Here is a 27304-nt window from a genome sequence, read left to right as displayed (position 1 = left end):
GGACTCCATAGTGTTGCAGGGCTGGGATGATTCCCAGTGGCTGCAAAACTTTCACATGTGTAAGGCACTTTCATGGAACTTTGACTTGCTTTCCCCTGCCCTGAAGCGCATGAATACCAAGATGAGAGCCGCCCTCACAGTTGAGAAGCGAGTGGCAATAGCCCTGTGGAAGCTTGCAACGCCAGTCAACTACCGGTCAGTTTGGAGTGGGCAAATCTACTGTGGGGGCTGCTGTGATCCAACTAGCCAACGCAATTACTGAACTGCTGCTATCAAGTGTAGTGACTCTGGGAAATGTGCAGGTCATAGTGGATGGCTTTGTTGCAATGGGGTTCCCTAACTGTGGTGGGGCAATAGATAGGGATATGCATGCTATCTTCAGACCAGACCACTAGGGCAGCCAGTACATAAACCACAAGGGGTACTTTTCAATGGTGCTGCAAGCACTGGTGGATCACAAGGGACATTTCACCAACATCAATGTGGGATGGCCAGGAAAGGTATATGACACATCTTCAGGAACTCTAGTCTGTCTGAAAAGCTGCAGCAAGGGACTTACTTTCCAGAGCAGAAAATAACCATTGGGGATGTTGAAATGCCTATAGTTACTCTTGGGGACCCAGCCTACCCCTTAATGCCGTGGCTCATGAAGCCATACACAGGCATCCTGGACAGTAGTCAGGAGCTGTTCAACTACAGGCTGAGCAAGTGCAGAAAGGTGGTAGAATGTGCATTTGGATATTTAAAAGCATGCTGGCGCAGTTTACTGACTTAATTAGACCTCAGCAAAACCAATATTCCCGTTGTTGTTACTGCTTGCTGTGTGCTCCACAATATCTGTGAGAGTAAGGGGGAAACATTTATGGCAGAGTGGGAGGTTGAGGCAAATTGCCCGATTGCATGTAGCCAGACACTAGGACAATTAGAGCATAGCAGGGCACACTGCGCATCAGAGAAGCTTTGAAGACCAGTTTCTTGACTGGCCAGGCTACGGTGTGACAGTTCTGTTTGTTTCTCTTTGATGAAAACCCACCCCTCTGGGTTCACTCTACTTCTCTGTAAGCCAACTGACCTCCCCCACCCCTTCAATCACCTCTTGCAGAGGGAATAAAGTTGTTGTTGTTTCAAATTCATGCATTCTTTATTAATTCATCACACAAATAGGGGGATAACTGCCAAGGTAGTCCGGAAGGGGTGGGGGAGGAGGGAAGCACCAGGTGGGGTGGTGGAGGGAGGAAGGAAGCACAAGGCCACACTGAACTTCAAAACTTATTGAATGCCAGCCTTCTGTTGCTTGGGCAGTCCTTTGGGGTGGAGTGGTTGGGTGCCTGGAGCCATACCCCCCATGTTCTTGGGCGTCTGGGTGAGGAGGCTATGCAACTTGGGGAGGAGAGCTATGGAACAGGGGCTGTGCTCCTGCTGCCTTTCCTACAGCTCAACCATATGCTGGAGCACCCTCCAGTAGCCTCAGCATTGCATCCTCTCCTCTTGCTCCTGCTACCTCTCCTCTCACACATCCCTCCTGCCCTCGCATTCATTTTGTGCTTTCCTAGACTGACATTGCTTGCCTTCACGCATTTTACTGAGCTCTTTCAGTGCGGGAGGACTTGAGCTCAGAACATTTCATCATGAGTGTGGTTTTTTCACTACCTTATCTGCAGTAGCCTCTGGGATGGAGATGATAGGAGGAGCGTTGAAACATTTGCAGCTGCAGGAGGGGAAAAAAGGGAGAGTAGTATTTTAAAAAGACACATTTTAGAGAACAATGGGTAGACTCTTTCACGGTGAACCAAGCTCTTAACATTACATAGTACATGTGCTTTCGGTACAAGGTCACATTTTGCCTCTTATAGCGAAGGCCTGCCGGTATGGTGTGAGAGATCACACACACACACACAGGCCTGGGCAGCAGAATTCGGCTTGCAGCCATAGTCTTTTGGCTTCTTTAACCTTCATAATATGTGGGAATGGTTTCAAACAGCAGCGCTTTCATTTCCCATACCAAGCACCCCTTGAGTTGGCCATTTAAAAGGAGGGGCTGATGTTTTTGGGCTCATGTGCAGCAGAAACCCAACTAAACCACCCCCACACACCCAATTCTCTGGGATGATCGTTTCACCCCTCCCCCACCACGTGGCTAACAGCGGGGATGATTTCTTGTCGGCCACAAGCAAACAGCCCAGCAGGAACGGCCATCTCTGAATGTCCGCTTAATAAAATTCCCCTATTTCAACCCCACCTCCCGCATTCTTGGGCATCTGGGTGAGGAGGCTATGGAACTTGGGGAGGAGGGTGGTTGGTTACACAGGGGCTGCAGTGGTGCCTTTCCTGCACCTCAATCATATGCTGGAGCATATCCGTTTGATCCTCCAGTAGCCTCAGCATTGCATCCTGCCTCCTCTCATCATGCCGATGCCACTTTCCTCTTGATCCCGCCACCTGTCCTCTCACGCTTCCCTCCTGTCCTCGCATTCATTTTGTGCTTTCCTGGACTCTGCCATTGTCTGCTTCCACACATTCTGCAGGGCTCTTTCAGTTTGGGTAGACTGCATGAGCTCAGAGAACATTACAACAGGAGAGTGGGGTTTTTTTTCACCTTCTTATCTGCGCTAGCCTCTGGGATGGAGATGCTAGTGGCAGCGTTGAAACATTTGCAGCTGTGGGAGGAAAAAAAAAAGACACATTGGCCATTTAAAAGGAGGGGCTGATGTTTCCGGGTTCATGTGCAGCAGAAACCCAATTAAACCACCCCCACACACCCAATTCTCTGGGATGATTGCTCTACCCCTCCCTGCACTGCATGGCTAATAGCAGGGATGATTTCTTTTCAGCCACAGGCAAACAGCCCAGCAGGAACAGCCATCTCTGAATTTCTCCTTAATAAAATTCCCCTATTTCAACCAGGTGACCATGAATGATATCACTCTCCTGACGATAAGACAGAGAGATAAAGAACAGTTGTTGCTTGAATGCCAGCAAACACCAGGACCATACGCTGCCATGCTTTGTTATGCAATGACAACTGGCCTGTGTGGTAAAGTGTCCTACCATGGAGGAAGCAATAAAGCTGCCCTCCCCAGAAACCTTTTGCAAAGGCTTTGGGAGTACCTCCAGGACAGCTTCATTCAGATGTCCCTGGAGGATTTCTGCTCCATCCCCAGACACGTTAACGGACTTTTCCAGTAGCTGTACTGGCCATGAATGCATCCCAAGTCTATAGGGCAAATTAATTATTAAACACGCTTGCTTTTAAACCGTGTATTATATTTACAAAGGTACGCTCACCAGAGGTGCCTTCTCTGCCTTCAAGGTCCGGGTTGGGAAGGTATTGGCTCCAGGGTGATAAACAGTTCCTGGCTGTCAGGGAGAACAGTTTCATCTTCCTCCTCATCTTCCTTGTCCCCTAAATCCTCACCCCTGTTGTGTTAGACTCCTCCCTTTTTAGGAGTCCATGTACAGGGGTGGGGCAGTGGTAGGGGCACCCCCTAGAATTGCATGCAGCTCATCATAGAAGCGTCTGGGGCTCTGACACGGAGAGGCCATTTGCCTCTTGGGTTTTTTGGTAGGCTTGCCTGAGCTCCTTAATTTTCACACGGCACTGCTGTCAGTCCCTGTTATAGCCTCTGTCTTTCATGCCCTTGGAGATACCTTCCCCCCCACCCCCCAATACTTTGGCATTTTGTCTTTTGGAACAGAGTTCTGATAGCACGGATTCATCTCCCCATACAGCAATCAGATCCAGTACCTCCTGTTCGGTCCATGCTGGAGCTTTCTTGCAATTCTGGAACTCCATGGTCACCTCTGCTGATGAGATCTGCATGGTCGTGCGATGCTGGCCAAACAGGAAATGAAATTTAAAAGTCCCTGGGGCTTTTCCTGTCTACCTGGCTAGTGCATCTGAGTTGAGAGCGCTGTCCAGAGCAGTCACAGTGGAGCACTCTGGGATAGCTTCCGGAGGCCAATACTGTCGAAGTGCATCCACGCTACCCCAAACTCGACCTGGTGAGGTCTATTTCAGTGCTAATGCCCTCGTCGGGGAGAAGTACAGAAATCAATTTTAAGAGCCCTTTAAGTAAACAAATGGCTCTTTCGTGTGGACGGGTGCAGGGTTAAATCGATCTAACGCTGCTAAATTCGACCTAAACTCGTAGTGTAGATGGGCGGTGAGTTATATACATTCGTGGTGCCTGGGCTCAAGCAATATTCAGGGCATGGGAGCCCAGCTCCACCGGCATTTGGGACCGGGTCTCTCCCCAGGCCCTGCATGCTGCCTCCCCGCACCTCCCCTGAGTGTTCCCCTGGCCCCCACTTGCTGCCCACGCTCACCTCCCCAGGCCTCAGAACCTGCAGCTCATGCTGACTCTGCTCCCCCAGCTCCCCTCATCAACTGCTGCCACAGGGTCCTAGTACCCCCCATTCAGTAATGGCAGGGCAGGCTGCCCTTCCGCCTTAGCCCTGAGCCTCTCCAACACCCCAGACAGAGCCCTTATCAACCCCTCACCCTAATCCTCTGCCCCAGGCCTGAGCCCCTTCCCACACCCCAAACCTCTCATCCACAGCCCTCACCCCTGCACCCCTCCTGCCCCCAAACTCCCTCCTAGAGCCTGCACCCTTCACCCCCTCCTGCCCCATCCCAGAGCCTGCACCCCTCCTGCACCCTAATCCACAGCCCAAGGCCTGTACCCCAGACCTCCTCATCCCACCCAAACTCCATCCCAGAGCCTTAGGCAGGTGGGGGGAGACTTTGGGGGGGGGCTGGGTTCTGGGTACCTCCAAAATTTCTACAAACCTGCCACCCGTGAGTGTAGACAAGGGCTAAGAGTCAGAGTAAAACATAATTCCTGTAAGCATTTAACAACAGGAAGTATGTTTCTTCCTACTCCTCTGAGCTGAATACGTAAAACAAACAAACAAAAAAAAACCCTGGCACTGTGACACCACACTGTATTGAATTAAAGGAATCGGACTCTTTTCTGGTAAATGGGTGGTGGCTGCAAGTCTTTAGATAAGTGTTTATATTTGGATAGGGAAGGTGAAAGAGGAGATATTTTAAACCTGAGTCATTTGGACCCCAATTAAAAATCCCCTTATATGTATTATCCCCTCATTTTCAATTCATTAATCTTTATAGGTGCCCATATAATGTCTTAAAAAAACAAGAGCAGTCACAAATCTAGGGTAGAGCATGAAGTTTAACTTTCACTTTCTAAATTTCTGACACTCACGTGACTACCTTCAAGTGTCCATATAAAGCTAAGTGAAAGAACAGATCAAGCATTCCATGCTGTAACTTATGCTGTAACTTCATCTGCTCTCAGCTTTGCAAAGATGACAGATCCAGGAAAGACTTCAGCTGTCTCTTCAGGGTAAGCCATTGTTGCCAAACAGGCCATCATTATGAGGAGTGTTGTGAAAAAATTGAAATTCAATTTTTTTAAATGATTTTTTTTTAGTGAAAATATTCCTGTTCTAATTTACGTATTGTTTGCAAACTAATTGTCAGTTCATTAACATATAAAGCACTCTAATAAATGCTACGTGCAATTATGATTACACTTAATGTTTTGTCGTTGCCTTCTCTCAATTTAATATTTTGTCTTGCGATATATTGCATGAGGAGTTCCAGTAGTATCCGTTATGGGATTGCAAGCTGGAAAAGAGAAAATCTTTCTCTTTAATTTTGCCGGTAGAAAATGTAGTAAATACTGTTGTTGTTTCCCCCCACACCTTGATATTTTCAACTGCTCTGGAAAGAAAATACATGTTTTGAGACGAATGGGCCATTTCTTGCTTTAGTGTGGGGGATAGGTATCATTCAGCTCTACTTACTGTATTTCTATGATTCGTGGTCACCTCTTTGTGATGCAACACATTAATTGCTATGGCTGTCCGTATTTCTATTTTAAACTTCTTTCTCTTGAGGTAAGAATAGTATCTGTCTACTGACTTTCAGGGATGAATTACAGGCAATTCTGCAATTTTACATAATGTCATGGAATGAGTCACCCGACTGCCGACTGGAGTCGGCATCCCAAGAAGCCATCCCAAGTTTTACACGGGGCCCAGTCCGTGAAGGAGTAGACCAATGTGGGAAATAGTTTCAAGCTGGTACAGTAACTCCTCACTTAATGCTGTAGTTATGTTCCTGAAAAATGTGACTTTAAGCGAATCCAATTTCCCCATAAGAATTAATGTAAATAGGAGGGGTTAGTTTCCAGGGAAATTTTTTTCACCAGACAAACTATATTTTATTTATATATATATATATATATATATATATACACACACACACAGTATAAGTTTTAAACAAACAATTTAATGCATTGCCCCTTTAAGTGTGCTGACCCAACTCTAAGTACATTGCCTTTAAAAAGATCAGGAGGTTGAGACAACAGCTGTGGTCTCTCTGTCCTGTCCCGACCCTGCTCTATATGGAGAAGGGATAAGCGCGGGGCAGGAGTAGGGGAGAGGGGGACACCCTGACGTTAGCCCCCCTCTTCGCCCCTCCCCTGCAGAGCAAGCAGGAGGCTCTGGAGAGCAGCTCCAAAGCAGGGGGCAGGAGCAGCACATGGCAGTGGGGGGAGGGACAGCTGAACTGTTGGCAATTGATAGCCTGCTGGGTGGCTGCCGCACAGGAAACTTAGGGGAGCGGGGAGCTGATGTGGGAGGGGGGGTGGGCGGGGGCTGTCGGTACACCCTGGTTCCAAGCCCCCACCAGCTAGCTGCAATGGGCTGCTCTTCCTGCAAGCAGTGGACAAAGCTGGTGACTGCCAAAGACTTCTAAGGGAGCATTGCACAACTTTAAACAAGCATGTTCCCTCATTGATCAGCAATGTAAGGTTAACCGGGATGACTTTAAGTGAGGAGTTTCAGAGTAACAGCCATGTTAGTCTGTATTCGCAAAAAGAAAAGGAGGACTTGTGGCACCTTAGAGACTAACCAATTTATTTGCGCATAAGCTTTCGTGAGCTACAGCTCACTTCATCGGATGCAAGTGAGGAGTTACTGTACCTAACAATGTCAGGTGTATCCAGTGAAGCGGCTTCTTCTTTCCCCTAATAGTACATCTTAGTGTATTAAAAGGTCCTTTCAGATACACCAGTAAAAATATCAACGGTTTGCCCAATCAGCTGGTTTGATTGATTACAAGCATAAGTATGGAAGTATGACAATTTTAGATGGAACCCATTATTCCAGTTTTATGTCACTAGAGTAAAAAAAAACAAAACTTGTATATGATGAAGGAAGAACTATAATTTTGTTATAAGACTCCTTTTTGTAAAGGTTAGCTGGGCTACAAGTAGTTAACTTTTGGATGGAAGATGTTTCTGGTTTAGGAAGACTGAGAAAACAAATCCACAGAGATCTTTCATCTGTTTTTCCTTTGCCATAATTTTGGGATAAAGCGCCGGTGTGTGCAATACTGTAACGTAGTGTGAAGACACTAGACAGTTGGAAAACAATTTCAGAGGCCAAAGGTGCAATTCACAGGGATGATACTACATCACCTGCAATAATGCATTTTTGAAGAGAGCAGAGCAACAGCCGATTTCAGATATTCGGTTTTATGGTGGTGAATGCTAAGGGTGGCAATGGACACACATACTTCAAGCAGTTTTGGATTGGTGGGTTTTTTTTGTTTTTTTTTTTTACAATATTTGATTTCTAGAGGAATCATCAAAGACAAGGAAACTTTCCATTCCTGGTGAAGGAATGAATTTAGAACAGTGTCCAAGATTATCTCTTGGCAGATAAGAATGTGTCCATTCCTTACATGTAACCTGTTGGTTCTGGGCAGCAGTGCATGGGTGCAAGATGTTGTGTACATTCATTGGATTGTGAAGAAATCAGAGTTTTATATGCTTGCTTTAGAAATTTCTTCCCCATTTATCTGATTTCTAGTTATGGGTCTCTTTTGTGGTAGCTATTAAGAATTCTCAGGGCCAGATCCTCCGCTGATGTCAATCAACATAACTCCATCAAAATTGATGGAGATTTAACTGGTGTAAATCAGTATATATCTAACCAACATAACTCCATTGATTAGGTGATCTACAGAAGCTGAGAATCTGGCCCCTATATACCAGTGGTTAATAATAGGTCATTGCTCCAAAACCACAGCTAAGACTTGGTGTTGTCACTTATCACAAATAGTTCCTCAGGGGTACAGGATGTTGATGCGGGGCAGTGATTAAATATTTCTCTAGCCTCTCTGCATTCCTGTTCTGAGGCGTTCCTCATCTTCCACTTGATCATGTTGTCATAGGTCTTTGCCACCCTAGCTCTCTCTCAATTTTTAGAGTACATCAGTGTTTTTTCTTTGAGGTCAGTGCCTGAAGAGAATTGTCCTGAAGGAAGCAGATTCTCCAGGATCACTGGCATTTTTTGTAACTCTGTAGCCTGCCACAGTGGTATTTTGGGGTAAGGGATTTTCAGAGGCAAAGCTCCTTCTGGACTTCTGCCTCTTGGGTGGTGGAATGTGACCATGCAGTGGATGTCTTAGATCATCACCTATTTATTTGTGTGTGGTTTTTATTGATGGTATGCTGTCTCACTGATGATACAGTCCCAGTGAGGCAGTCCACTGACAGTGTGGGAGTCCATTTCATAGTCCCTGTGATGGTGCTACAGGACTGAATTTAATATCAATTTTCTCTGCATGGCTTCTTTAAGCAGAAAACTTAAAGTAAATCCACTTTGGTTTCAGATGCAAAGAATACTCCAACATAATAGGTCTGAAAATCCACTACTCTGAAATCCAACATAATAGCACCATCTAGCTGTTATTTAGTGCTATTATGTTGGAGTATTCTTTGCATCTGAAACTAAAGTGGATTTACCCTTCAGTTTTCTATTCACGGTCAAACTGATTCAAGGATCCAATAAGGCTGCTGATGTGAAGAGGCTGTCTGTGGTTGAGACACTGCAGAGTTTTGAGCCGATGTCAGTACCGTAGGTAGCTGATTTATTTTCAGTGCAGGCAGAAATTTGCAGTTGATATTTATGGAAATTCTGCTTTGAGTCCTGCAGGGCAAGACAGCCCTGGCAATAGTGGCTGGCAATCAGTTGGGGATGAATCCTCCAGAAAACTCAACACTTAAAACTTTTTAGATCAACTCACTAGTTGATCATTAGTGAACGGTACTGGATGTTGCAACCTGAAGTCACCTGCAAATCCACTAGCCCTGACCAGGGCCAGATCCATCCCTGCGCAGGCACCAGTGCAATGGACTGTGCTACTGTAACTTGTGCCCCTTTTGCAAAGGCCCTTATGGGGCTTGGCAGGGACATAGACTTGCCAGTGGAACAGATCTTCCCCAGCAACACCTTCCCACCCCCAGTCTGCCTCCTCCCCCTGTACCCTGCACCTGCTGTGCCCAGCACCTGCTGTGCCCAGCCTATGCTCAGGTTTGGAATAGAGCTGACAGTGCTAGTAGAGCTTTCTGTGCCGGGGTATTGCCCAAAGGTGGGGGCCTTACACCGGCCCTAGGTTCCCTTTGTGCTAGCCTCACTGGAGTAAAAGGGCCACAGGGCAGGGGTAAATCAGGGCCCATTTTGTATTAATAATTTTTAAACATTAAGGAGCCCGAATCCTCAGGTTTGATAAGAGCAGCCCAGCTCCCACTGACTCCTGGCTCTCAGGATCAGACCCATTGTTACTAAACATCATGACTGATCTTTCTCTACAACCTTTCATCAGTGGGCCCCAAAGAAGTGAACAAACCACATCTGCAGGAACTGAGTTTCAGATCCCAGTGACATGCTGCCCGTTCTGTGGGAAGGCAGCCATTATACAGTGAACAGCAACATTTAAAACACCCCCCATTTCCTCCTCCTCTCAGGAAAAAAACAACCAACAGTTAGGACGTAAATGCTTGGCCAGGATAAATAACTTTTTTTTCCACTTGAAACTTCAGGAGAAATTTAAGTGAATGGAATGTAACTATCTGATCTGAATTTGGCCAGAACCCTGCCTGGAGTTAACACCCTAATTTCTATAGCAGTTTCCATTGGATCTTTAATGACCACAAAGGGCAGGACCTCAGATTTGTCTGAAATATATCACCCCTAGTTGCATACTAGGGCATTGGTTCACTTGCTATGTAGTCTTTGTGTAGCCACTCAGATATCTAGCATGATCTGTAACACATTTGATTAAATCTCCTCAATATGACTAAAAACAAAAGCTTGATTTTAAGTCACACTGTTACATTAAGATTTCATATATAAAAAGCCTCACTTGTTACAAATGACTAGATATTTAAAATATTTTCATCTTACTTAATATAATGAATGTACTAGTCCATACTTCAACTTTTTGGTTCACTTCTTGCATTTCATTAGGCTTGGGCAATGGTAATTTGCTTTTGTTTATAGTCTTATTCTTTTCAGTTTCACTTTGATCCTCATGAACAATGCTGCTGTGTTTGACCCTAAATAAAATACACTTATTTTTCTCACTGTTGCCAGCTCTCATGATAAAAATCATGAGGCTTTATTCTTCATAAAGCCTCAGCTTCTGGAGTCAGGTGATTATCTAAGAATCTCAGCTTCAATTTAAACAAAAGCACATTTCTAACCCACACTGTTGTAGAGGAAAGCTTGCAAGCATGAAACATAAATGCTCAAAACCAAGAAGGCAAATAAAAACCCTGCATTTATTATTTTTTAAATCTTATAAGTTTTCGGAGCCTGAATCATGATTTTTGAAAGCTTGGGGTTGGCACTGCTGTTTCATTGATATAAAGAAATCGGGGTGGAATTCATTCATATTAAGGTTTGTAACCAAGCTCCTTTAAAAACATATTTAGCTTTTTTGGGGAAAGTGCAGCATATTGGGCCTACAAGAACTGGCAGTGTCCTCTGAAAGTCCAGTGTGAATTCACTGTGGAGATACTTCTTTTGCAGGGATTTTCAAACAACTAAGCCCAAGACTGTGTCTGACCAGGGAAAAGGAGAACCTGAAGAGGAATATGGACCCCAGGTGAGTATTCCCTGCTGAGCTATAACTGACTATAAGCAGGACTGGACTTAAACTGTTTTGAATCTTTTGAGATGTGCTGCTAATGGCCATTCAAAGAAGATTTTGTCTATTGCTCCTGGGGGAATTGTGCCACTGCATAATGCAGAATTAATGTTCTGCACAGACTTTAATTTTTCCCGCAGAATTGGCGCTGCTGGCTGCTGCTAGGGGCTGCTGGACCTAGCAGAACCCAGCCCTGCTTGGTCACATGTGCAACCAGGCCCTCTCTCTGCATGGTAGCTGCCAGAACCAGTGAGCTGTGTCCCACGGGGAGAGGCAGCAACACCTGGGAGCAGCAGGGAGGGGGCTGCTGCTTTCTGGGAGGGGAGACTGGGGTGGGGAGGACAGCTGGGCGGGGGTGTGATTCAAGCTATTCTGCGGGTGATCAAAACTTTAAATTGTGGTCCTCTCCTCTCCTCTCCTCTCCTCTCCTCTCCCTCCCCTTCCCCCTCCCCCCGCTTTCAGGAGGTATAGGTCATCTGCCCAGCGGGACAATAATGAAGCTGCTCAGAGCCTGCAACTGGGCTCTCAGTGGGAGGGGATATGGGTATCTGGCCCTGTGGCTGGGCTCTGGTGTGTGTGTGTGCAGGTGTCTGGTGTGGCGGGGACCCATGCAGCCCTCTCCAGCACACCCAAATACCCTCTTGCTGCGTGTGCACACACGTGTGCACATACACACACCCATCCAGCACTCCTGGCAGAATCCTTTACTTGGAAACTCGAAATATGGTAAACCCTACGGGGGTATGGCAAAAAAAGGAGAATTGACTTAAAAGACCAGGGGGGCAGAGTTTCCCCCCCCAAGATGTGCCCAGCTGGCACACGTGACACAGCCAGACTGAGCCGCCCAACAAAAGCATAACCGAGAAACAGGAACGGTGTAGTCATAGGCATTTCTTTAACACTCTACTCTTGGGACACTCTCTTTCACTGCCTGTGTTGTTACAGACATACTTGCTGACAGGTATTTTTAAGTTACCAAAAAATTGAAACTGGTGTGATTATATTGTGGTGTTTTGACACACAAAATATGCAAAATTTTTAATTTTGGGGGATTCTACTCCAAAGAGTCTATACCCAATTGGACTGGTATAATTACAATTCAAAATCAGTTTAGTTGAACTGGTACAAACCCCTGTATGGACATCCTTGAATCCATGTAATCATGGTTTACTTACCCCCACCCCGGTCTGTGAAGTGACAAGTAAATTATGGTACCATATAAAAACTCATTTCACTATTAAAACAAACAATATGACGCAGAGGCAACTTTTGATATTCATTGTGTTTTAATTGAATCTCACAAGATGTTTATCTCTGTCTCTATTATATTGACATCAGAATCGGTCAAAATCACCACAGCACCAACTCTGACTCCTGTTCCTACTTGTTCCGCTGTCTTGGTACAAAGCAGGAAGAAAGCTGGCTACCCTGAGACCACTACTAATTGATTTCAAATAGATTCTATAGTCCACTACCAATTCACCTTAACTTTAGGTACCTATATTTGAAAATTTTGGCCAACATTTTATATAGTAAAGTTGATTATATGTAACCCACACACTTTCTGGGTGTGGTTCTTGGTTTCATCTAGTGGCACCAAGACCACTTAGAGAGAGTTAAATGAGTCTGCTCTATAGCCTTAGCAAACAGCCAGTTGGCTTTTAGCTCATGCGGTAGAAGCTCATGCACTAAGCTCCAGAGGTCCCCAGTTCGATCCCACCTGCTGATGACCAGGGTCTATCGGCATTTCATATACACATTATTATAAGCCGCTATACAAATTGTAGCATAGCAAGACAGTGGAGGTAGTAGCACTGAGACATACAGCTTCACTTTTCTAATGATGAGACTCCACATCCATGAAGAGAACAAGTCCTGAATACTCTGTTCCTTAATTAGCCTCCAATAGTATTAAATGTAATCTTGAATACATCACTTTCAGTTTAGCTGTGAAGTGTTCTCAAAGGTTGGGGTGCAGGAGGAAGCTAAAAAGGGAGGGGAAGCCAGTTTTTCCACCCCAGCATATGGGTACCTGTGGAAGAAGTGATAGTACAAGCGATTACTCAGTAGTTACATTAGAAAGAAACGCCCTTGGTTCATTCAATAAAGCCAGCTGCCTTGCAGAGGTGAAGGAATTAGTAATGTCACAAGGTAGAATATTGCTGCTCATGAGCAATATGTGGAGATAATGAGCAGATCTGTATGTCTCAAAATATATTCTTTGGTCCTCTTTTCCTCCCCCCTTGATTGTACATTGGCTTCAAAAGGACACAGTAGTTGGTGGAATATTAGCTCAGAGTTCTTATTCATATGTTACAGAAGGTATTTGTGTCCCATTGTGATTGACTCTGCTATGGTGGCCATCCTATTCTGATGTTTGCCTTTTAGCTCTTCAACACTTCAGCTGTTTGGAACAGATGATAGAACAAATATATATGTATTTTTTTGTTCAAATGAAATTTTTTTTCCATTGATGCAGAATAGACATCCATCTCCAAATATTTCAGATTTCCCCATGTATCCTTGTGAATTATTTGGAATTCATGCCATTTAGTGCTCAGGCTAGTTAGAACTCTACCAGAAGGTGAATACAGCCCAATGTACAATAACCATGAGGGATATAATAAGATTTACACCTGAATTACATCAACAAAATGTACTGTTGCATGGTGAATGGTTTTTGGTTGAAGAACAAGGGATATAGCTGTGTTAGAACAATCTGTAAGAATCTACTCAGCAGTTGAGGCCCATTGCTCAAGCTTGATATTATAACTCCACTTTAATCCAAAATGTCATCTGTGTGGCCTCATAGATGTATGCAACCTCCTCCTATGGAAGTGAGTTGACATATGCTCATATGGCTCTTCATTTTTATAGAGGCAAGCCTAGAACAAAGCAGTGTTTTTGTTTGTTGGTTTGTTTTTTAAATCATCAATGTCTTTGAGACCAAGGCTGGATTTTATAGTAACATAACTGAAGTTAATGGCAAAAGCTGATTTACCGTAGTCAGTTGCTCAGCTGACTTTGCAGTTTGAACATAGTGGGTGTGTTGATTTTTTGGATTGTAGAAGAGTTTAGAATCATGAACGGGAGTTAAATTAAAATCTTAACCACTACATAAAAGCACTGTGAAGAGCAGCTACTCCCCATTATCTTTTATTGGACTAACTTCTGTTGGTGAGAGAGACAAGCTTTTCAGGTGATACTGGGTTCCTCTCTCTGTAAGCTCAAACTTTTGTTTCAAACAGAAGTTAGTCCAATAAAATATTAACTCACCCACCTTGTGTCTCTAATAGCCTGGGACCAACATGGCTACAACAACACTGCATACTCCCTGTTATGTTGTTTTTTTAACTAGTTTTTAGGAAAGGCGTGGAGTTTCAAAAGTAAAACCTTCAAAAGGGCTCTATCCTTTCCTTTGAATCCCACTGCTGTTTAATAGATTGTCCAGTGTTCCTTACTGCCAAACAGATGGTTGATGTCACAGGAGACATTTAAGCAGCAACTCTCAGGTAAATTCAAACAGTAGGCCAGCTGAATGATTGCAATTATCTTAGCATTTTGAGTTTAACATGTGAAGTCCCTCTTTGTGGAGGCCTTAATAATAAAGGGTTTCACTTCCATTTCCACTGCTGTTGATTCTTAGCAAATTAGCAACCGATTGTATAAACTGCAACCTTGTGATTCCACGTATGATTTATAGCCAGGCATCAAGTCAATAGCCATCAAAGGGGAAAGTTTAATCCAGCCTATAAATCAATTCCAAAGTCCTCTGTTGAAGCAAAACAGTCTGTTCTTTATTCTGATGAACTGCAGACGTATGCTAGCTCAGGCATATTACAGGAGTGGGAGCCTGGTAATTGTTGAAAATATGGAAAAACAGCATGCTAAAAGGGTAATCCTGTGTATTTCTAAACTCAAAATAGTATGCTTATCTATGTGTATATAAAACACAGAGACCAACTTCAGACATCTGATCTCTCTCTCTCTCTCTCTCTCTCTCTCAAACCAGATCCTTGACAGATTTAAATCAGTGTTGCTCCATTGATTTACACCAGCTGAGAATTTGGCCTTTTATTACTAAAATAAGTAGGAAGCAGGAATAGGCTATAACATACATGTTTAATAATGATGATCAAAGGATAGATACCTACCAGAGGAAAGCGATTCCATGGTGCAGCTTGCTTAAGAGACCAGTAGATGGCAATATCCCTTATCTTTATCAGAATTAGAAATACCTTGAATCAGTATATGCCAAGGAGTTTCTCAGTGATATGGAGACCCTATTATCTAGCAATTTGTGTCTCCAAATATTGTCTCACTTCAAATTCCAGTTAGCATGAGGATAGAGAAGCAGGGTGGATAGATCTAGACAGAATGTCAAGATAAATTATTCAATTTCTCCCAAACTGAAACTACCATTTAAGAAACTATGAGCCAGATTCTCAGCTGGTGTAAATTGACATAACTCAGTTGAGGTCAATGTCTGTGCCTGTATTAGAACAAATGGCTAGCCGCACCCCCTAGTGTTAAGTTTGCCAAGATTAGCTCGTTACAGCTTCTGAAATGTTTGTAGTTTGTCATATGAGAAGCGGTCATTTTTAGGACCCAGAATTATTTCTGATTGTGCTGCTTTGGAAACCACTGTGTAAACTGGGACTGGCCACGGAATCATCTAGAATCAGAAAGAAGTGGAGTTAACACATTGCTATCATCCTTCTTGTTTGGTATTCGGTCAAGGAGGGTGAGGCTGATGGCTGAAAGTTCCTGTTTTTGGTAACATATGCAGGAGGAAGGCATGTGGTGACCAGTTCTCCTTGTTGCCATATAATTCTCAATTTCATGTAACAGATTTTATTATTTGTTTGTGTTAAACAGTAGCACTGACAGGCCTCAGTCTGGGATTGGAGTCCCATTGTTTTGGGCCGTGTGTGCGCGCACACACAATAAAAGACCATCCCTGCCCCAAAGAGTTTACCCTTCTTTTCGCGTGTCAAGCTTTAGTTGACAAAAAAAAATTGCTCCTTGTTTACCTGCTTTTGAATATTGCTGATTGTTGGGTAGGTTCTCTTAAGAGTTTCTGATTTGGAGAAAGTTTGGCTTAAGTGATTCACCCAGAATCACACAGGAACTTTGTGGCAGAGGCAGGGATAGAATCCAATCCTCCAGGGCAGCATTCAACTGCCTTAACCATGAGACTGTCCTTTCTCTTTCACTAAACACCTTCCAACGTCTGCAACAAATGAGACATGGATCCTACAGTCAGCCTTCTTCACTATCCATTCTTGATTTCATTTCCTGATTCAACCAGGCCCCATCTACTCTGGCTCCTCATCAGTTCTGTCATGTCTCACATCTTTCCAACTGGTTCTGAGTCTCTGGCCTAGTCTATACTGAGTAGGTTGGCGTAACTACCGCGCTCAGGGGTGTGAAAAATCCATAGCCTTGAGTGTCAAAATTAAGCTAACCTATGTCCCCGTGTAGACAGTGCTAGGTTGATGGAAGAATCCTCCCATTACCATAGGTAGCGTTTAAACTGAAATGCTGTGCGGCGCTGCTGTAGCATTTTAAGTTTAGACAAGCCAGTCTCTCCTCCCCCCCAGCTCCCCATCCCCATCTGCACTTTCCTCCCTGCAGGTTCAGCTTTTCTCCCCTGTGTAATCGACTCTGATGGCTTCCTCCTCTATGCTGCCTGGGCCACGTAGGGGGGTCACTGAGAGCACAGGAGAGACAGGTTCCTTGTTCTCCGTTCCGGTGTCTGGAACTGGAGATGCAGCACAGCCCATGGCAGCCCAGAGCTGCAAGTTCAGAGGAAGTCCTGCTCCGTGCCAGGCTGCAGCATGCCCAGTGTAGACCGCATCGGCAGGGAATTGTAGCTGCTAAAATCTAAGCAGCATGCACAAACGGCAATATTTTTCAAGGGCTTATAACTTGGCCACACTCTGGCAGATTTTTGTGGGGATGGCAAATAGCACATACCTGACACACAGGCCTCCCGCAGCCAGATTTCTAGTTCCCTGCTCCCAAGCATGGGGATACTATAGCTTTTCAAAGAAAAGCTCATCTGAATTTTTTAACATGTTTTAGCCAAACAATATCTAGCCTTGTTCTCAGAAACAGTCAAACCATTTTGGCTGAAAATCTTTAAAAAAACAATTCAGCCTGAGGCAGACACTTGGCACGGGAAAACTGCAGCCCGAACAGTTAACGTGTGGCAAAGTTATAAGCAACTGAAAACCAGGTCTTATAATGAGAAGTATCATGGAACTTTAATAATAGGAGGTGCGACCAGCCCCCCTCATAATAATAGTTCATATTGCAGCACATAATATAAAGTTATACTATTGACACTGGACTCTAGATCATTTGTAAGTCCTTCACTCTGCTCCAAATCTTCATTGCAGCTATACCATTTGATTCGAAGTGGTTTTGTCCAGCAGCTGAAAGAAAAAGGGGAACAGCCTTACCCACACAAATTCCATGCAGATACGACACTTGCTGAATTCCTTGCCAAATTCAGCTACCTCGGAAATGGAGAGCAACTTCCTGACAAACACTTATCTCTGGCAGGTTAGTACATGACAGGGTAGTAATTTCTAATTGCTCCCAAAGCTCCCATTTTATTTATTAGTTGTTCATATGGAAGGGTGAGTTGCAGTAGAGCATACATTTGAATGAGGTCCAATTACTTGGTCATATTGTGTGTCTTTTCAGATTATGTACTACTATACAACAAAAGTAAAACAAAATGTCATCTGCTCTGATTTTGGAGAGGACCACATGCTTTTTACTCTATTTCTCTAATGCTAATGTCCATTAAGCTATCTGGTTCTGGGCATCAAGCAGTCTCTGAGATAGCTTGGACTTAGCCTGTAAAAACCAGCATCTGAAAATCTCTGCAAATGGGTAGAGAGCCAGGGAACAACATAAACTTGGACATAATATTTTTTTCCTTTTAAATAGAAGTTAAGTTTACTAAGTCTTTCATCCTTAGAGACCTGCTGTTACTGTTGCAGATGACAACATCACGTATATACATCTGATGAAGTGAGCTATAGCTTACGGAAGCTTATGCTCAAATAAATTTGTTAGTCTCTAAGGTGCAGCTTCTAGGGTGCAGCACGGTGCTAGGATAGGTAGGGACTAGCCTGCCTTAGCCCCCCAGCATCGCCAACTGGACTTCTAGCGGCCCATGGCGGTGCTGACCGGAGCCACCAGGGTCCCTTTTCGACTTGGTGTTCAGGTCAAAAACTGGATGCCTGCCACGCTATCTTAAACCATTACATTAATTAGAGTAATATGTAGCTCTATAATATTTGAGACTCTCCGAACACTTCACAGACTAATGCATTTAGCTTTATAAAACTGCTTTGAGGTAGGTAAGTATTACTCTACTGATTTTACAGCTGTGGAAACTGAAGCAAAGAAAGACTAAAGGACTTGCCCAAGGTTACACAGCATATCTTAACTAGAGAGTGACTATAAACTGATACTGGAATTTTGAGATGGTCCCATAGGGATCAGCCCCATGGTGTTCCTTGCCATCTTGATTGTGCTTGTGTACTGAAGGGAAGCATGGCTGTCAGCACAGATGGTTAAAGTATAATGTCACAGGAGGTGTCATACTGGATGAGATCAGTAGTCCATCTAGTCAGTATCCTGTTTCTGGCAGTAACAGCTGCTTCAGAGGAAGGTGAAAAAATGGTAATGAAAATGGTTACAGAATAATTTGCCCCAGGGAAAGTTCCTTCATGGCCAACTTTAGTTAGGGGTTGCCTTATGTCCTGAGGCAGGAGGATTTATGAGTTGAAGCTGAGGTGTGAGTCATACCTAGTAACCTGACCTCCCTCCCTGGATTTATGGGTACAAATCCTGAACTGTGACTGAGGAGTGCTCAGGTTAGCAGTGGCAAGGGCATGCAAAATTAAGTTTAAGCCACCTTTGTCCTCCACTCAATCCCTGGTCATGTCATGCGGACTGGTCCCTCCCTGGAACTAAGAGCAGCTGCAGGAAGTGCAGGGGTACAAAAAAGAGAGAATTCCTTTAAAAAAATAAGTCCCACTCCAAAACAAAACAAAAACTTGTCTTCAGTTTTGATTGAAGGTTTGGGTTAGTCATATCTGAAGCAGATCAGTTATTCCTGCATTCATCACCTGCACCGATTCTAGTATCGCCTCCTTTGTATCGTGCGGAAGAGTGTATTTGTTCTAAATCATGAGCCGGACAGTCTGTCACTGATATCAATCTTCTTTATTTTTCGAGGAATCTCTGAAACTCTCTATGAGCATGCAGGTGTCCTCTCACAGGAGGCTGCTAACCACTGTAATCGTCTCTTGCTTTGAAGTTATCCAAGAAATAGATCAAGCCCTATATTAGAACAGAGAATTTCAAAATCCTGCACCTTGATTGGAAAGTGCACTTAGTCTGCTCTGTGATTATGAATAATCCTAATGTCTAATAGAATGTGGCACTAGACATACACTTCTCCTATAATTATTTTCAGGCTTTGCAACTCTACATCATAAGTTCTCAAACTATATTCTGATTATTGCCAGTGCTCAACAGAGCCTTTTCTGGTAGTCCAAACTGGGGTTCTGGGTGGGGAGATGGGTCAATGAGATGGTCTCTCTCTTATCAAATAGTCCAAAGAAAGAAAAGGCTGGATAACCTCAGCTCATCCATACAGACACCTGTGGTCTGAAGCACTCGGGTTAGTCGCTAGACATGGAATTCTCCCAGCAGGTTGCTTGTAGATAAATGACCAAAAAACCCTCTATTTTATTTATTTATTTACAGGACGAATTCATGCCAAGAGATCTGCTGGTGCAAAGCTCTTCTTCTATGATCTCCGGGGAAATGGATTTAAATTACAAGTTATGGCCAATGCTAAGTGAGTAAATGTTACTTATGAATAATGTGGAGCCTATATATACACATGTACACACTGCTTCTTTAAATCTGTTGCAGGGAGCCTGGGAAGGCTGCTGGCAGAAGCTTTGCAGTGAAGCAGAAAGAGAGAGAGAGTAGCTTTAGGAATAAAGCTGTTTACCTTATTCTAATGGAGTTCCTTGTTCAGTGTTAGAAGTAAGCAAACCTTTCTGTGGTCCAAACCTAAAATTCAGATCCAGATCCAAACTACCCTGAACTTTGTGGTTTTAACCCCTTATTGATGGTGCTCTTCCAAGCAGCTGCTCAGCAGTTCCTAGGAAGCTTAATTAGTTAATATTTGCACAATGCTTCAAAAGGAATAAAGCTCTATAGGGGTGACCCAAAGTACACTGATGTGATGAGTCTCCCCACTCACTTCAATGGGCTTCTAACCATAGCCTAATTAAAGGCTAAGCATTTTTACTCTTTGGCTGGGCAAACTATTTGTTGTGAATAATTGTTAGTCTTATTTGGCTCTTTTCTGTTCATGAATTCTACAGCAACAGATTAGGGTCTATACCTTTATTCACACTTAGCATGCAAACATTCAGCAAATGATTTCTAACAGATTTCAACGTGTTTGTTGTTCTTGAACTGTTTGCTGTGATGTTCTATTTTGATTGGACACATATGGGGGAGGTAGCACCTTAGCTGGGGTAAATCAGACATTGGATGTCAAAGGAGCTATGCTGCTTTATCCCAGTTGAGGATGTGTTTCCTGAATGCAAGTGTGACTCTTATAAAATCCAGTTTTCTGGCGTGTGCTTGGGAATAGGAATTTGAAATTTGCTTTCTGCAATATTCCCTTAAAATGTTCTAGTTGGGCAAATATTCCTGCAAGAAAACATGTTAGACTATTGGCAGAGAGCAAATACAAAAGGGATGTGAACATAGTCAAAGTGAATGCATGTGAAAATCTGAAAGAATCTTTGTGGCTATTTGCTGTACTTGTCTATCTATTTTTTTGATTGCTTACATTCCGAAAATGATGATTTTAATTTCTATTAACCAACCCAGTGGTTTAGTGGAGAAATCCTTTTTTTGAATAGTTACAGTATCAAGGGGCAAAAAAATGCAATATAATTCAAATTTGGGTAGTGTAGTTAAAGTTGACTGATCTTTTCAATCACATTTAAGCAGTTAGTTACTAGTGTAAATTCATAGTGTACTTCACTTAGGTGACTTTTTATTTAAATTATTATTGTAATCTATTATATCTACCCTCAATAACCATAAATAACTATATTTCAATCAAGAAAGAAATATCTTAAACTAAAACCATCCTTGTAAAAAATTATCCTAACTGCTAAAAGTTATTTTCTACCTTAGACAGAAAACTAATGGTTTGGAAAGGAGTCTACATTTCTAAGTCAGCTGCTTCTTTTTGTCAGATTTTTTAAGTCTGAAGACCTTTTCACTAAGACCATAGATAAGCTGCGGCGAGGAGACATCATAGGAGTTTTGGGATATCCTGGGCGAACCAAGCATGGAGAACTTAGCATCATAGCTACAGAAATAACGCTGCTGTCACCATGTTTGCATATGCTGCCTCATCTTCATTATGGATTCAAAGATCAGGTAACTTCAGTCAGGGACAATGGCTGGGGAGCCCATCAGTAGCTGCCTGGAAGCAATTGTTCCATGGGATTTACTTTAGGTTCTTTTGTACAGGTAAATTCATGTTGGCCTGTTTTTGTCTGTACAGTTTAAACAAAAAGCTATGGATCTCATTATCATACCTTGAATTAATATAACACTTTTCAGCCCAAACTGCCACAAAATGCTTTATGAAGAATATGCATGCAAACACCATTACTGAATTTCAGCCACTACTGGAGTGCGGGAGGGCAGAAGCCAGCTTGTACAGAGAGGGAAGGGGCAATTTTATACAAGGATATTTGGGCAGTTATTTCCAAACAAAGCTGATAGAGTGTGGGGGGCCAGGGGCAGCCTAAAGGAAGGCAGACAGACTGTATCCACTGAGGCAGAGCAATCAACAGGGAAAGGACGAAACTCTGTGAGTAAGACTTGGCTGGAAGCCTGACACCCCCTTCCCACCTCCCCCCCCCTTTTCTTTGACTAGGAGCAACAACTGGACTCTGAGTTGGGAAGGCCCCATCTCCCACCATCTGGGGCTCTGAATTATTGAGACTTTTTGTTTTCCCTTCAGTTTGGGGCATGGCCCCAGCCTTCTGCTTGCAGTGAAGGTAGAAAGCAGCCCAGAGGAGGCTAATCTGGATTGGCAGCCAGAAGGGATAGAGCCACCCCATCCTCTCTCCCCTTGAGCCCCCAGATAGGACATGGTGGAGAATGAGGGCCTAGGTCCCCCTATACTTCCCTTCTCCCTCAGCCACCTGAGAGATCCCAGAGGACTTCAGGGGACAATGAACTGTGACTTGGCTGCTGGGCCCTCTGGACTGCCCAGAACAATAGTCCCAAGACTCGGAGAGAGAGAGAATTTGGCCATGGCCTGACCACTAGGCCTGATGGCCCCCAAATGAAGCTTGCTACAGTACCCAAAAAGATCCCATCTCAGAGTTCTTCATGGCACTCAATATACTTACTGTGAAGGCTGAGTCAGACTTGCCTAATTTGAATCTACAGTTCAAGGGAGTCTAGGTATGCCAAGGCTGATGCTTAGACCACAAATACATCCCTGTGTTGTTTTTTTTACACTTGGTTAATGTTATGTTTCAAAAGGAAGAATTTGGGACAGTTAAACTGAAACATAAACTTCATTTTAAAAAAAAATGTGGGATTTTATTTTTTAATTTGGATTTCTGTTTGGCAGGTCATAACATCTGCTTTCTTCTCGCTCCTTTCTGGAATAGGAATGCAGGTTATTCTTCCTACTGAGGGAAATATCTGAATCAAAAGAAATGCATACTATGTAGTAATTTTGATTTAATTTTGAATGTTGGTTTAATAGCTGGATACAGTGCTTCATCAGTATCTATATTATCATTTTTTGTGATTCTTTGTAGGAAACCAGATACCGTCAACGTTACTTAGACTTGATCATGAATGACTCTGTGAGGCAGAAGTTTATTACCAGGAGTAAAATTATCACTTACTTACGAAACTTCCTGGATAATCTTGGATTTCTTGAGGTACAGCCTGAGAAGATGATTGATGTGATGGTTGCATTATGTTATGACATGTTTCATAATTATTCAGATACTTTAATATTTTAATGGCCAAGGCTTTCAAAAGTGATGCATGATTCTGGGTGCTCACTCAACCTGAGACATGTTTAATGGGTCTCGTTTTCAGCTGCAGGATGCTCAGCGCTTCCTGAAAATCAATCTCTCTCAAGGTGTGTCAAGTTGAGCACCCAAAATCATTAGCTGCTTTTGAAGACTTTAGCATATGTGTTCAAAGCACTGTACAGACATTAATTCTCACAACACTCCTCAGAGGTAGGTGGGTAACTATTCTCCATGCTTTAGGGGGTGATACTAAGAGAGAATGGTTAAATGACTCGCCCAAGGCCAGTATCTCCTGACTCCATTTCTGTCCTCCTTCCTCTAGATCACACCATCTTACATGGTATAAAAAGTATCTTGTTCATTACTGGAAAAGGCTTGATTTGCACTGATCTGAATAACTAAGTGAAGGATATTCACATGCTAAATGAATCGAAGTATGTTTGATTGGTGATTCGTAGGCAGTTATATCTTCCATAAAGATACATGTTGTTCCTGGTGTTTAAAATTCGAAGGCAGGTAATAGTGCCATATATAGCAAGCCTAAAGTGTGGCCTGAAGGCTATGCGTGGCCTACAGAGTTCTAAAATGGAGCCTGCAGCTTCCCTCCAACTCCCCATGTCTTATACATAGAAGAGAGGTCCATGGAGAGGAGTGATTCCCCAGCCAGATGCAAATTCATTTCAAATGGTTCTGTTTTCTTCGGTGGTGAAGCAAAAAAAGACCAATCTTTCTTGACATATGGTTAGATATTGCTTATTAAAGTGCACGTTACTGTGATGATTGTGTAGGTATGTTTGGTTTCTAAAATACTGATCTGTAATTCATGTCCTTTACCAGGCAAAGCTCACATTGAAATCAATAAAGACTGTAGGGGCAGGCCTGGATGTAGTCTCCAGGCTGCCATCAAATTGCCAGTGTGGCCCTCGGGGTCACCAAGTTTTTAGGGCCCCTCAGCTGACACTGTGTATGTGTGCATATGTTTAAAAACTCAACACATAATTAAGGAGTCCCAACAAGTGCCTCCATTGTGTATATGGACACATGCTCAAACAACATGGACATAAAATCTTGTCAGTGTTGTCTTGCAGCATGTTAATTCAAATGAACATACCACAATGGAATATACAGAGATATTAGTTGCTGGAAGGTTATTGTACATGTTGTTAGTTTATGCTGAATTCGCATCTAGTTACTGTGCCAATTCGGAGGTCTTTTGTGATCTGTGCCAGTGGAAGTCAGAAGAACTGGGCTGGGCTTCATCCCATTCTAGACCCAGAATATGGCCCCAGTTCTGACAGAACCATACCTGGGTACCATTGCTACTTCATCAAAATCAACCTTTCTCTGTGAAACATTTTTGATGAATCTGCATTCTCCGATTGCAACAACGTTCTGTTAGACTTTCCAACCAGCTCTAATCCTAAATCAGTTAGCATAGGTCTGGGAGGTGGGATTCCTGGTGAGTAAAAGTAACACTAGCTCAGCTCCAGCTAGCACACTAAAAATAGGAGTGTGGAAGTTGCGGCGTGTGCTTGAGCTAGACACCTGAGTCCAAGCCTTCCCAGCCCTGGCTCTGAGCTTGGCTAGCTAGCCCAAGTCATTGCCTGCGCTGCAACATCCACACGGCCATTTTTAGGGCTCTAGTGCAAGTCTGTCTACTCATGCTAGGAATCGCACCTCCCAGATGCAATGTCGACACATCTTTAGGCACTTCTGAAAATGTTACCCCAAGACAAGTCTGTATCTTTTTCTAGTTCTAATCACCAAGATCAGGGGTGGGCAAACTATAGCCCGGGGGCCACATCCGGCCCTCCAGACATTTTAATCCGGCCCTCGCGCTCCCACTGGGGAGCAGGGTCTGCTCCGCACAGCTCCTGGAAGCAGCAGCATGTCCCCCCTCCAGCTCCTACATGTAGGGACAGCCACGGGGCTTCGTACATTGCCCCCACCCCAAGCGCCTGCAGACAGGGCAGTGTGCAGAGCCGTCTGGCTGTGCCTCCATGTAGGAGCTGGAGGGGGGACATGCCGCTGCTTCTGGGAGCTGCTTGAGGTAAGTGGCACCCAGAGCCTGCACCCCTGATTCATAGATATTAAGGTCAGAAAGGACCATTATGATCATCTAGTCTGACCTCCTGCACAACGCAGGCCAGAGAATCTCACCCACCCATTCCTGCGATAAACCTCTCACTTATATCTGAGCTATTGAAGTCCACAAATCATGGTTTAAAGACTGATCTCCCCCACCCCCACCTCCGAACCCCTCATCCCCAGCCTTGCCTGGAGTCCCCTCCCACCCTGTGAACTCTTCATTTCTGGCCCCACCCCAGAGCCTTCACTCCCAGCAAGAGCCCACACCCCAACCCCCAATTTCATGAGCATTCATGGCCTGCCATACAAATTCCATATGTGGCCCTTGGGCCAAAAAGTTTGCCCACCCCTGACCAAGATAATAGTTCTGAGTGTGCCACTGAATTTTCTTCCATTCTGATTCTTTTTTGGGATGTTCTAACAAAAAAGATGCATCTTATAGTGTTACCTGAATATAGGGCCTCATCCAGCACAGACTTAAAAACACGTGTAAATTCAAACTTGTGAGTAGTCCCTCTGAAGCCAATACTTACTTCTACTTGAATGCTTAGTTACACATGTACTTAAGAATGTACTGGATCAGAAAAAGAGTGAAGCTGGGTCTTGTCCTGTCCTCGTCTGTGACCGTGTTCTAGAATATTGTGCTTGCAACTGAAAAGTCTCTACTTCCCGCCCCCTTACATCTTGGCCTTCAACGCCATTTTTTTTAGTGCAAAATTCAAAAATGTGGATTTGTGCTGTCAGGAATTTGGCACATTTACAGAAAAAACATGAACAGTTTCTTTCTGCGGGTGAGAAATTCACCTTTTACTTTTGTGAATAAAAGAGTCATGATTAGGACAAATCATTTTGGGGGAGGGTTGCTTTTTAGTATAAACTAGTGGCAATATTGGTGAGAATCATTTTGTATCGCTGATGTTACTGTACTTTTCTCTCTTTTTACAGATTATGGTTTAGAAGAGTTAATCTATTTCTTGACTATAATAGGCTGAACTCAAACTCCCATTAAAGCATCCATGTGGAAAAATGTAATGTGTTTCCAATCTAAATGGCTGTCTGTCTGTCTCTAGTTCATCCTTGTGCTTCTTATCTGCTCGGCATGTTGTAGGGGAATTGCTCTTTCATAAGGGGGAGGGATAGCTCAGTGGTTTGAGCATTGGCCTGCTAAACCCAAGGTTGTGAGTTCAATCCTTGAGGGGGCCATTTAGGGATCTGGGGAAAAAATTGGGGATTGGCCGTGATTTGAGCAGGGGGTTGGACTAGATCTCCTGAGGTCCCTTCCAACCCTGATAGTCTCTGAGCCTAAGTCTTTAAGGCAAGAAGGGACCATTATGGTCATTTAGTGCAACTCCCTGTATATAACACCGGCCATAGAACATCACCCAATATTTCCTGCATCAAGCCAATAACTTCTGTTTTGAGCTTCAGAATATCTTTTAGAAAGACATCTAAGCTCTTTCTTCTTTTAAAGGTGGAGACTCCCATGATGAACATGGTAGCAGGTGGTGCAGCAGCCAAACCTTTTATCACACATCACAATGACCTCAACATGGACTTGTATATGAGGATAGCTCCTGAACTATACCACAAGGTGCAGCAACTGTATGATGTCTGCTTATGTGCCTAACAATGATATGCAATGCTCTCACTTTCCCACAGGACAAGATTGTCCATATATTTTTGCATTCTAGCGTTGTCTGTATAATACTATACACAGGTTAAGCCCAAAAACTTGCATTCTTTTATACGAATTACATAGCCTTCATTTTCTAGCTATCAAGAGGTTCTCACAGGTAAGTAGATTACTAATGTTTTTAATATATATGTAAATGAATAAAAATTGTACTGCTGGCAATGACGGATTGTTCTGGAAATGTTCTGTGATGACTAAGTATATCCATTTGGCTTAGGAATCAGTGTCATTCCTCTGTGGATAGGTAGGAGTTATTGAATCATATCTCTCACACTGGTGCTGCAGCATGATTTAAAGCTACCCAAGTCTTCATGGATCTGCCTGTAACATTTGCAGTTCATTTATACTTAAGAAAAGCAA

The 27304-nt window shown here is 43.6% G+C and overlaps 1 protein-coding gene and 1 long non-coding RNA gene across 4 annotated transcripts in view; one reads left to right on the top strand and one right to left on the bottom strand.

The window, feature by feature from the left end:
* Positions 1-1221: 1221 nt before the first annotated feature.
* LOC140905941 (uncharacterized) lies at positions 1222-4845 on the bottom strand. Of its 2 annotated transcripts, none has more exons than XR_012156992.2 (3): positions 3286-4227; positions 2597-2657; positions 1222-1708 (listed from the first exon to the last, which is right to left on the bottom strand). It is a non-coding gene; the product is annotated as an uncharacterized LOC140905941 (long non-coding RNA). The 2 variants fall into 2 exon arrangements; XR_012156991.2 differs by lacking the exon at positions 1222-1708 and adding an exon at positions 4790-4845 and having other exon boundaries at positions 2196-2657; positions 3286-3832.
* Positions 4846-5058: 213 nt separating this feature from the next.
* LOC140906883 (lysine--tRNA ligase) overlaps positions 5059-27304 on the top strand; it is a 38452-nt gene continuing 16206 nt past the window's right edge. Inside the window, exons 1-7 of one of the 2 annotated variants that reach the window (XM_073331762.2) lie at positions 5059-5366; positions 10909-10984; positions 17431-17596; positions 19823-19916; positions 21346-21532; positions 22939-23064; positions 26723-26842. In XM_073331762.2, coding sequence (XP_073187863.1) covers positions 5329-5366; positions 10909-10984; positions 17431-17596; positions 19823-19916; positions 21346-21532; positions 22939-23064; positions 26723-26842 — 807 coding nt within the window. In that variant the 5' untranslated portion in view covers positions 5059-5328. Of the gene's footprint in view, positions 5367-10907; positions 10985-17430; positions 17597-19822; positions 19917-21345; positions 21533-22938; positions 23065-26722; positions 26843-27304 lie in introns of those variants that run through there. The other variant, XM_073331763.2, reaches the window with a different exon arrangement.

This window comes from Lepidochelys kempii, chromosome 2, assembly GCF_965140285.1.
Source record: "Lepidochelys kempii isolate rLepKem1 chromosome 2, rLepKem1.hap1, whole genome shotgun sequence".
NCBI classification, from domain to species: Eukaryota; Metazoa; Chordata; order Testudines; family Cheloniidae; genus Lepidochelys; species Lepidochelys kempii.
This window is presented reverse-complemented; position numbering and strand designations above follow the sequence as displayed.